This window comes from Harpegnathos saltator, unplaced genomic scaffold (assembly GCF_003227715.2).
Source record: "Harpegnathos saltator strain DR-91 unplaced genomic scaffold, Hsal_v8.6 scaffold171, whole genome shotgun sequence".
NCBI lineage: Eukaryota > Metazoa > Arthropoda > Insecta > Hymenoptera > Formicidae > Harpegnathos > Harpegnathos saltator.
In genome coordinates this window covers 382,379-395,051 of record NW_020229952.1, presented here as the reverse complement: position 1 = coordinate 395,051, position 12,673 = coordinate 382,379, and the positions used below count along the sequence as shown (strand labels likewise).

General features: G+C 32.2%; 1 protein-coding gene across 6 annotated transcripts in view; it reads right to left on the bottom strand.

The window, feature by feature from the left end:
• Positions 1 to 854: 854 nt before the first annotated feature.
• Positions 855 to 12,673, bottom strand: part of LOC105184469 (CD151 antigen) — a 277,736-nt gene continuing 265,917 nt past the window's right edge. For 4 of the 6 annotated variants that reach the window (XM_025297179.1, XM_025297180.1, XM_025297181.1 and 1 more), the window contains 3 exons: positions 9,342 to 9,515; positions 3,491 to 3,652; positions 855 to 1,515 (listed from right to left, as the gene is read on the bottom strand). In XM_025297179.1, coding sequence (XP_025152964.1) covers positions 1,369 to 1,515; positions 3,491 to 3,652; positions 9,342 to 9,515 — 483 coding nt within the window. In that variant the 3' untranslated portion in view covers positions 855 to 1,368. The remainder of the gene's footprint in view (positions 1,516 to 3,490; positions 3,653 to 9,341; positions 9,516 to 12,673) is intronic. The other 2 variants (XM_025297182.1, XM_025297178.1) reach the window with 1 other exon arrangement.

Sequence of the window (12,673 nt, the reverse complement as noted above, 5' to 3'; positions counted from 1 at the left end):
GTCACCATTCCGTGAAATAACGTGACCAGGAAATTTCTCAATAATTGCATTATCTCACGAACTGTGCGACATGTCACGCCTTTTGTTAAAATTTGTTGCATAGTGCCGTACGAAAAGTTAGTTATTGTGTTTATTGTGAACGATTACGTGTTTATTGTTGAATTGATATTTGCGGAGCATTTTACACTTACTTTCATTAACGGCCCGATGTTTTCTATCAAATGAGCATTACGGCGTCGTATAAGCGCAGGTTTATTATATATTAAATCCTCGTTTTCAAATTTCTTAATTAACTTGCGAATTGTATTGTCAGATAGGAAATGTTTTCTGTTAAAAAATTATAAAATTTACGTTTTGTTTGCGTTATCGAACGTTAATTTTCATAAAAACACTGTACAATACGCACATATTGCTGCATCGTATAATTCTCCATTTCGATATTCCCTAACCTCTAGAACACAGCAGACGAAGAATCGCGGTGCAATGGAAACGGCACAAATTTAAGGGGGCATTATGGTTCAGAGCGCTAAAAATAAAGTAAATTTAGGAATTTTTTTCTAAGAAACTATAACTCTGATTAAATTCAAATTTTAGGGAGAGTTTTACAAATATTTAATGAAGAAATATAAATTTTTACGAAGCATTTCATTTAGATTTGGCTAAGTTATACGCCCCAATCTACCCTCATACTTCGGATTAGCAGCTAATTACCGGACACCTTGTATATTGTACTGTACAGTATACTATACTATAATTCAAAGAATCGTTCATATAGAATTTTTCTATAAATTCTTAAAGAATTTAAGGAAAAAAAAGACATCAGAAAAAAAATATTAAGAATTTACCATATTATCAGAGTACATATATATCTTGTAATGACACCGCTCTCATTATTGTTACTCATATTATCGATATGAGTCTTATGAATCTTAAACCTGACCTAGTGTGCACAGATTCAACAATAAAAATGCACATTTATTCCTTCGTTTCGCGATCTAAAAATATCGAGTCCAATTTTTATGTTCTTTTATCTTTAATCCATCATTGTTTCCTTTGAACATTTGTTGAACGCAGGAGACGAGACAAACTGTTGACGGAGATAGCATCCTCTTCTTTTCGCTACTATCATTTTTGTTCACTGATTTTTCTCAAAATATACGAGAAGAAGGAGAACGAGTAGGGCAAAGAGGCGGAGTCGCAAAAAAGAGTCGCGGCTAAAAATGGATCCTTTTTATCCAAGTGATCCTGCGGTTTTAATTGCGCGTCCTCCTGCCCCTACTCCGACGATCAAACAGTCCCCGGACTGTTTTGCATGTACCTGCACCACGACTGGCCGTTGTTGTTGCCCTCGCGGCATTGAAGCAATTCTCAGTCGTCAAAGTCATGTCTGAGCTTTATATAGAGGCAAGAGCCAAGAACGATGCCGAAAAGTTCAAGGACGGATAGACCAAGTCCAACGGCGCCTAGAATTATCAGGTGGTCCTTTGTTGTCTCCAGGAACTTATAAATGCAGCCCTGGGGAAAAAAAATGAAAGATTTAGATTTATTGATAAGCTCATTGATAATTCAGAACTCTAATCTGTTGTTTCACTTAGGATAATGAAACTGTTTTATTTAGGTTAAAAGTAGGGACTTGTGAATTCCGACCAATGTGATTTCTGTAGTTTGTTTGTGTCTCGCAGTTATATACTGTATTTTACTTTTACGTTCTAGATGCTAATCTGATTGGTTTTTGACAAGTTTTGCTATTCTATTTTACACATATCAATACGTTTGATAATAATTATAAAATTGTTATTAAATTTAAATGAAATTTGAATTTAGATACAATATAAATTATATAACCGACTATTGATGCATGAGTTTTTTTTATTTATAAGGAACATCCGCATTCATTCCTGATTTTAATAAATTTGGCATATTTATAAAGTAAATTAATTAAAATTGAAATTGAAATTAAAATTATATAAAATATTAAAGATGACATGCATAGTCCGATGTGATATTTAAGACTATTTTATGTTCATCTTCAGATGCTGTGACTGTACAACTGTGGTGTACAGGGTTTGCCAAAAGTTCCAGAACGGCTAATTATTTCAAAAAATAATTATTGTTTAAAACAATGTTTGAAACAAAAGTTGTAGGGCTTACAAAAAGTTATCAGATATTGATAATTATTTGACCTTGGAATGACCTTGAGAAACGTTATCAAGGTCGATATAAAAATCTTAAATAGAAATTTCAATTTTTTATTACACCGTTTTTTTCCACCAATTAATTTGAACAACTTTTGTCTGAAACATTTTTTTATTTGTCTAATATTTTTTGAGATATTTAAGGATAACTTACAATATCTCACTAACTGTTTGTCGGGATAAAAATGGTACTAGACCTTTCTATTCTATTTGATCTCGAAAATATATTGGTACAATAATGCTCTATTTTTTGTTATCGATCTTTCGAAATTTCAAAATCATCAAATTAACAAAAGTCAGGGTGCTATTGTTACAATATATTCTTGAGACTAAATAAAGCAAGACCACTTTTTCTTTTGACAAATAGTTAGCGAGATATCGTAAGTTAAATATTGAAAAAATTATCAAGTTTTCCTCAAATTACAAAAGTAATTATCGAAATCTGCTAAAATTATATGTAAATGGATTTGTTGTAGACTTTTTGATATTTTAGATATCTGAATATGCTCTCAAAATTTTGCTAAATCATAAAGGTCTTAACGTCTCAATAAGTCTATAAAAATCTATAAAAATTACATTATACTATAATAATTTAATATTAAATTAAGAATTACACATTAAATTAAACTATTTTATTAATTGTTTAACTATTTCTTTGAAATTAAATTATTATGTATGACTAATGAAATTTAATAAAAATTAATGAAAATTGATATATTTGAAGATAATTTAATGGGAACTTGACATTAATAAAATATAATTAATTCAATGATTAAATAAATGTATATTAATTAATCTTAAGTTCAATTGAGTGTGTGTTTAATATGTAGGTTATAATATTTTATACAAAAAGCCATAAAATATTTGTGTGTAAGGACATCCAATCATCCAATCATTACCAAAATAGGATAAAAAAGATGAAATGTTGTAGAATATTTTTATCCTCTAAACTTGAATTTCAGGTGATTAAAATATATATATCGTTTAATTTTCATTAATTCATAAGTATGTTTTATTAAAATCAGGATTATGCATATTTCGCGAATATTCCTTATTAGTTTAGTAATACTTACGAGCAAATAACTGTCAACATCGTGTAAAATCTGAGAAAGGCAAAGAGTCATAATAATTTTTGATAGTAGTTGATGTTTTAAATATCTCAAGATTGATTTTCTTTTAGAATTAGCTGGATAGATGTAGTTTGTATAGCATTTGACCTGAACTAATATTGATAATAATATTCGATAATCAGTTCAGAAAAGCTGAAGAAGCCCGTAAGGAGCTGAAGGACATACCGTGTATTGAATATTGGAAGGATGATCCCTTTTCCCGCAAAGTAAAGTCGGCGTCTTGCAGCAGCTGTCAGGTACGACACTACCGTTCTTAAGGACCTCCTCATCTTTGTGCCATTCGCTCACGAGCCAATCTTCAAATCTCAAGGCGCCGCAGCATTTAAACTGAAAATTTCAATAATAATGTTTTCTATGTCATAAGATCTATAAAAGAAATTGAGAAAATTGGAGCACTACTCTTCTTACGCGTGTGTTTCTTCCTTTTTTCTTTTAGGCATTGTAGTATCAAAAACATTCTAATTGCTATGAGACATAAAAAAAGATAAAATAAGTGATAAAGACTTGTTAATTAAAAATTCGAATCAAATTGGATGCTGAAACAGAATCCATGACGAAATTGGCTTCAATAGTAATGTATTCCTTCAGTTGTAATATATATTAATATGTTTATCAAGCTCATATATGGTTGCGTCCCTTAACAAAAGATAGAATTTACTATAAATATTGTTCGTACGTATCTGTATGTACCTTCGATAATACTGCTTAGATTTATAAGCCTCATGTTTAATTTAGCAATGTTTTATTTTTTTTATATTTATATTATATTAGAGCTTTTAAATTTACAATTATTACTTTTGCATTTGAAATTTTTATCATCTTATTCTTTGCTTTTCTTTTCTATCTTTTTTGTCTTTCAAATTTCCAAATTCTATCGAAATTATCAACGTCAAGAAACATCTTTTGATGGAGACTATAATAATTATTTTAAGACGCAATATAAAAATGAAATTTATAAATATATATTTCAAATATAAAGTTTCATTACGTAAATTATTTATTCGAGTAAAAGATTCATATTTATTTGTTATATTCATTTGTTTTAGTTGCTCATTTCATTGTTAAAACAAATCTGGGTTATTTATGTTAAAGTAAATCTAACAAATATTAAATTCATAATATTAAGAAAGAATATATTTTCATTTTAGAAAATATTTACTGGATATAAAAATTAAAATTTAAAATACTAAATTTTTTCAATAGAAATAAGTTATTACATAATTCAAGTAAATAATTTATCTAGCAATTCAATAGTTATTGCGATTATATATTATCAGTATTTATAGCCTAATGTTGGATTTATATGGAAGCCATCTATTTCGAAACTTGGTTTATCTTGCAATCTGCAGTGTTTTAATATTATATTTTATAATGAGCTTGTTTGTTAGCCAATATTGAGATAAAATTGTTTTTGATTATTGGTTACTGATATTGAGCCAATGTTAGATCCATTACACAACATCGACAATTTTTATATGAGATGTTATATCTCAAGATTATCCATTGGCTCTTTGAGTTTATTGGTAATTAATTTTACAAAGTTAATGTAGAGTATCAAACTTTCAACTTAGGACGTATCAGGACGACACTGTTAATAATAAATATAAATTTTCTGGATGATGAAAATACCTCATTTGTTTCTAGGAAACCCTGTCAGAACCATAACGTTGATTCAACGTTGATTTGACATTGAAATGGTTGGTGAAACGTTGAATCAACGTCAATTCAACTCTTATCGATGTCGAATCAACGTTGTTGTATTAACTGGGTAATAAACTGAAAAAACTGAATAAACTGAAAAAACTGAATAAACTGATAAACAAAACTGAATTAATTTGCTGTTAACGATAAGCCAGTTTTTTTATTTTCTAGTTATGTCCTAGTATGTACAGCAATAAAATATACACGGACGAGGCAATAAAGAGGACGATGATAGCGACGATAACAACGATAATAGCCGCCTACGATAATAACAATATAGCCGACGGGATATGTTATACGTGCCGTGACGTCGCACAGTTATTGAGAGAGTATAGGAAAGGGAAAGGACCACGACGAGGGAGAATGAGGAGAGAGCAGATTAATGGAAGTGAGAAACGTGTTCCGGCGGCGGCAGCAAGTTAAATTGTAACTTTAATGTAGGCACACGTAATCCTGCGGGTTTCATCGCGCACCGGAACCATTAGTCGCGATAAACACTTCTACAGATCCTTTACATATACAGCGACGCGCTCTACAAATTTTGAATCGTCGTAGATTTAAGATTCTTCCTCAATACATGCAGTTTGCTGTTGTCTACGATTCTGGATTGGTCGTAAAAATAATTTTATGAAATTTTCTTAATCCATTAATGGTAAATGCTTTTTTTCCAACTCGTGAATTTTTCTATGAATATTTTTCTACGAAGCGATTTTCTACGTTGCGCAAATAATTTTTTCAAACATTAAGAGGATGCTATACTTGAAAAATTTAATGAAATAGTAATGACTTTTTTCTGCGAAATTTACATCGCATCACAGGCTTCTACTTAGTATATAAGTTAGGTATAAAGTGTTTGACGCAAGACATCCCAACTCATGCAAGAAGGTAAAGCACGTCAACTTGAGCACGAAGACTCTTGTCATTTTGTGAAATGACATGAAATTTAGAGATATTCATAAAAGAAGATTAGCGAATCAGTGCGCTCAAGCAATAAAAGGCTGAGCTATAATGCGAGTGGCATACAAATAATTGTTATTATTCTGCTTCTAGCTATCAATTGATAGCTATCGTCATTAACAATAAGAAGCAGAAAATTGAATTTCAATTACTTTTGATGAGTTCGCGTTTACAGAAATTGTCTTACAGCGACGTACGCATTGATTTGTTAACTTTCTTTTATTATTAGGTCATTAAATATGAAATGTCTAATTTCGAATCAAAAGTTTAGTTTATTATATCTTAAACTAGAAATAGTACAATTAATCAAAGTATGCGCTTGAATTATCGATATAGTTTTGTTATCTTATCGGTAACTTATTTATGTCAGTAGAGAAGAAGCCTGAACAGCGGGTGGCGATAAAATTGCGGAAGGCGTTTTCCACAACTTGTTGAGAATTGAATATTGGGTTGGCAAATAAGTTCGTTTGGTTTTTTAGAGTAGAATAAAACACAATTTTTTGATACACAAGATAAGATTTTAATCAATTATATATTGGCCATCTTTATCGATGACCTCTAGCCATCTTTTCACCTACTTCCAACTTCATTATGCCGCGTTCGTAAAACGTCTGGGGCTTTTCGGCGAAAAACCAATCCAGGTAGTTTTTAACGGCCTCTTCATCCTTGAAGGTTTTCCCGTTCATAGAGTGACCGTTCTGCAGCGACCGGAATAAATGATAATCAGAAGGGGCAAGATCCGGTGAATACGGAAGATGAGGCAAAATATCCCAGCCAAGCTGAAGCAATTTGTTCCGAGTGGTCAATGACGTATGAGGTCTGGCGTTGTCGTGATGGAAGACGACATCCTTGCGATTTGCCAATTCTGGACGTTTTGTGCGGATTGCTTGGTTCAATTTCGTCAATTGCGAACAGTATACAGTTGAATCAATCGTTTTGCCTGACGGTAACATTTCGTAATAGATGGCACCCTTGAAATCCCACTATACGGAGAGCATTATTTTCTTCGGATGCAATCCCGCCTTCGAGGTTGTTTGCGGTGGCTCGCTGCTGCGCCCCCATGATCTTTTACGCATTGCATTATCGTAGACGACCCATTTTTCATCACCCGTCACGATTTGTTTAAAAAATGGGTCATTTTCTTGGCGTTTCCGTAGCAAATCGCAGATGGATATGCGTGTGGTCAAGTTAGCCTCGGTTAATTGACGCGGCATCCAAACATTAAGCCGAGAAACATATCCCTGCTGGCGTAAATGCTTTTCTACGCTTGTGTGGGATATATTTAATGTCGTAGCAATCTCAAGAAAAGCATTCTCAAGAAGTAGTACTAGACTTTGTTGCTTTATTTAGTCTCAAGAATACATTGTTACAATAGCGCCCTGACTTTTGTTAACTTATTGACTTTTGGAAATTTCAAAATCATCGAATTAAGAAAAATCGGGGCACTATTGTAACAATATATTCTTGAGACTAAATAGAGCAGAAAAGTCTAGTACCACTTTTTCTTCCAACAAATAGTTAGCGAGATATCATAAGTTAAATATTGAAAAAGTTATCAAGTTTTTCTTAAATATCTCAAAAAATATTAGGTAAATAGAAAAATATTTCAGACAAAAGTGGTTTAAATTAATTGGTAGAAAAAAGTGGTGTAATAAAAAATTGGGGTTTCCATTTAAGAAAAGTAATGATCAGTGAATATCTCGAAAGTAGTGCCATTTGTAAATAAAATAGTATAGTTATTTTTATATATTTCTCCTTGAAATCATACTACTTTTGTCCAAAACATTTTTGCTAAAAATGCTTCGTTGAAGAATGATCGAGGTGCGTTTTCTAAAATGGGATAGCCTGTATAGAATGTCCCACATCTCAATACGGGGAATTAGTGGAGACATTGCGGATAAAAACAAACATAAAAATCCCATACTGTTTTACGATATTCGCATAGTTATCGAGTTACTAATGACAGAAATCTGAGAGAGCCAAGATGGATGATTGCAGAAGCGTTGCAGTCGTTTGGCCCACAGTGCGGCCCAGTTGATCCAGCCAGTAACAATTGCCACTGCGCGGTAAGAAGAAGGACAACGCGCTGCTATTCGTGTCTTAACTCGTTACTCCGTCTCACTGCACGCCGTCAACAGTTGTTGAATCGACCGGCCCAAGCAGCTGCAACGCTTTTCTAATCATTCATCTTGGCGCGCGCTTACTCGTCAGATTCCTGTTATTAATAATTCAATAACTGTTGCGAATATCGCAAAATGATATGGGACTTTTATTTTTTAAGTCTTAATTCGCACTACGTTTCTACGAACTGAGTTATGGGCCCCTTGTATATTGAATACGTAAGTTGCTGCAAAAGTTTCGGGAATGTATGAGAAAAAATACAGAAAAATTTAAACAAATAGTTTTACTGTTTTTCAAAATATTCCTCTTTAACATTTATGCATCTTTGTATACGCCCAAACCAGTTTTTGAAACACTTTTTCCATTCAAAGCGAGATATAGCCAAACCATGCATTTATATGCTTCAACAACCTCTTTAGACGTTGTAAAACGCTGACCATGCATTTTATTTTTTACTATAGGGAACAGGAAGAAGTCATAATGATAAATTATAATAAGTCATAGATCATAAATCAGGACATATAAGGATATATAAGGACAATGAGACATTAATTCAATATTTTGGAGTTTCAAGTAATCGACTGTTTCAGCAACACATATCACTGTTGTAAAAGAAATCTTTTGTGTGTATGTGTGTGTGTGTGTGTATGATTCTTTATTCAATGTTTTTTTATAACAAATATAGAAACAAAATATGGTTATTTTATCCGTTATATAAACCTATCTAGTCCCCTTTACAACTTTTGGTGAAATTTCTAGTATGTTCTATTTAGTTGACGAATATCCGGTAGCCCCTTTTTGTATTACTGGTTGTGTGTGTATTATGATTGTGTGGAATTTTTTATTGTGCTATTAATCAACCACACTGAGAAACCATCTGATAATGAATTTCTGCATACTTAATCCGGAGTCCAAATGAGCACACTTATTTTCTGTTCAAATATTTATATTTCTGTAACTGATAATCCTCTGTTCTTTCTTGTTAATCGTGTCGGGTAAGGGAGGAAAAACGAACGTGAACGTACGAGGAGTTATGAGCTAAGAACGAAAGTGCCCGAACTAAACTAAATATTCACACGATGCTATCTATGTTCCACTTAGAATAGAGAATAAAATAGCACCAAAGAACAAATAACAAAACATCACGCGACGATGCAAAGAAACGAAAAGTTTTACAATGGTTGTATCATTCATTTTGAGCAATAGATAAGAGATTTTGCCCAATAAGAACACTTACTTCTTTCTGCATTTGGTCAATCGCTGCAGTTTCCTTGGATCGCACGGAATAGTTCTCGAGGAAAGTACGGTTTAGATTCATCTTCAATTCAGGACCGACCTGCTCTTCGTAGAGACGCGCCAGAGCACCAACTCCAGCTTCCAGCACCAGAACCGCCATCACCACGAAGACATACTAATAAATAGGAACAGATCAGAACAAAAGAAATTAGGATCTATTAAAACAACATTGGATAATTTTTCCATGATTGCATGATTGTCCTTCTTTTTTGCCAGAAGGAAAAGAATTCTTTGGATCCAATATTGTTATTTGTTTATCTTGAATTTGTTGCATTGAAGCATAAATTTACGTAAATATTAGTTTTGAACGGAATATTATTTATATTTAAGAAATATTTCGTTATTTTGTTGAATTACATCATATTATTTGATAAAGAATACACTATTATTTGATGTATTGTTATTTTTTTTAAACTAATTTATTGTTTGAATAGAATGTTGGTAAAAATGCCGAATAGAGGACCCCGCTTCTATGACCTTGACATATGTTGTCAAGCACCTTTCTGAGTAACGTGCAAAAAGTTTTAGCCATCGCTCGTTGTTCGTTAAAAAGTTATTGCTAAAATCTTTCATAAACGTGGAAGTTGGAAGTGCGTTTTGCACGGCGCGCTACGTGCGTCTCCCGCCCCCGCCCCTCCCCCGTTCCTCGCCAATCCCTCCCCCTGTGCTAAACGTACTTGTATCTTACTACCTTATCTCTATGGGAAAAAGTTGGAAATGAAAGTTAGGTTAGATTAGGTTACGTTACATTGTGCACGAATTTTTTAGCAGAATTAAATAATTTTATTTAAACATTTAATGTATCTAGTGGATATATATTGCTCATAATATCAAAAAATATATTAATACGATCATCGAAATTATATATTCTTTTAAAGAAAAACTCGACTAGATAATGTTCGAAATGATAATCACGCAGACCATAGCGAGGAATATTCGCTCGCATTTCTTTCCACAGTCTTTCAATGTTCTGTATATGAGTTTCAGTTATTGAATCAACAAAATTAATTGAATAATTAACTGTTTTGTGTGTATAATTTTTATGATGACGCAAAACATCATATGCACGTCAATTGTCTGTGCGAATTACAGATCCTGCTGCAACGTATTTTTCTATAATAGGAACCAAAGTTTCAGTACATCGATTTGGTACCGGCACTATAAAAATTTTATTCGTTCCTCGTTGTATGCCACCAAAAATTCACTGTCCTTAAAATATCCGTCCTTTGTTATATTTTCGTTTTCCAACTTTGACTTCATCCAATTCTATAATTTTATGTGGTCTACCAATTGACGTTTGATTTTTCACTAGCTATTGTTGAAATAACTATTCAGATAACACAAATATATTCTATAAATTATATAAATTATATAAATTTTTCGAGAACATTAGAATATTCGTACAATATACCGATAAGATTAAAAAAATATTTTATGCATATATATAGAATGTTAAAATGAGACTAGTTTTAATATTTTATATAAGTGAAGAGAACATGCAGTAATATATTCAAATAATATCCAAAGAAGATTATTGATACTATGTCAAAAATGTTCATAGAATGGTCATAGAATGTTTGAAAGACAAATTATCTAAATTGTACAGTCGTTTGCAAAACAGTACCCTTAGGAAAAATTACTTAAGATGTTCCAATTAACTTAAAGTTATTTATAGTTAACTATAAATTACTTACAGTTAACTATAAGTAATTTGAAAATTTAAAGTAATTTTTCCTAAGGGTATTGCCATTTATTTTGGTGCAATTTTTGTTTAACCTCTAAAAATGATTGTGCAATGTGTATGTGGTGGTGGTGCCTTGATATTTTTCACACAATATGATATACAAATCATGCTTTTATTATTCTACAAAAAAATACAAGTATATTTTTATTGCAGGAAAACAAAAAAAATGCATAAGATATAAATATAACATCAGACTAACTTTAGTCACAGCGGGCTGTCAAATGTTGTTTATTATATCGTTCCTCGTACTACGCTCTCTATTGGTCTGTTCTTTTCAGCTATACTGTTACACGCACCAGTGTAACAGTGCAGCTGAGAAAGACAGACCAAGAGTGGCGTGCTCGTTTGAATTAGTTACTCTGACTAGTTTTGTTATATTCAGTGAACATTTATGGAATATTAATATAATATTTCTACCGACGAGTTTTATAATATTTTAAGTAGATTTATAGACTATTCTATAAAATAAAAATATTCTATTAACATTTATACATGATTTCGTTGAGAATATTCTTATAACAGCATATTGGATGCAGCATTGAATATTTATAGAATATTGTGTTATCTGGATATAATTACAATAGAAGAAAATTGCAAATACAACATATTACAAATGTAACGTTGATGTTTAAATTATAAAAATTGTTCTTACTTCTCGTCAGAAATTTGTCCAGTCTACAACCGAATGATTGTTAATTTGTAACTCATTTATTAAAAATCTATTACGTAGTGGTGACATATAAAGAAAATAAGCAATGAAGCGACAAATTTTTACTAAATCCGTATGTGCACGTTCAAACCATGTCTCGTGAAATGCACTAATTTTGAAGTTACAAGTGATCTTTTATCGTTTCCGACCATTGACAACTTTATAATATTTATGAGATAGTGAAAAATACGATTTTCTGCACTATTCGGTAATTTCAATTCGTTTTTACACTTAGGACATAATATTCTACTGCGAACAACTTTCTTTTCACATAAATAATTCCACATGGAGTCGAAATTGCATGTAACATTAATAAACTCGTATAATTGCATTTTGGAAATATTCGTTACACAATGCTCACTATATAAAGACATTCCAATAACTGAACAAGCTATATTACCCAAACGCTAAGAACAACAGCAACAACCTCTAGACGTTTCAAAACAAATGTTTACGAATTCGTTCACAGCACGAACAGAAATAGGTCGAACTACAATATAACGTAATCTAATCTAACCTTACTTCCATTTCCAACTTTTTCTTATAAAGATAAAGTAATAAGTTGCAAGTGCATTTAGCACAGAGGGGAGGAAGTGGGAGAAGGACGGGGGTGGAGCGGGGAAGGAGCGGGGGAGGGGCGGAGGTGGAGCTGGGGGTAGGACTGGAGGTGGGGCAGGAGGCGCGCGTAGCGCACCGTGCTAAACGCACTTGCAACTTACACATAAACCAAACTTTTTTTGCTAATAACTTTTTAACAAACAACGAGCGACGGGTAAAACCTTTTGCACGTTACTCAGGAAGGTGTCCTTGAATATATGTC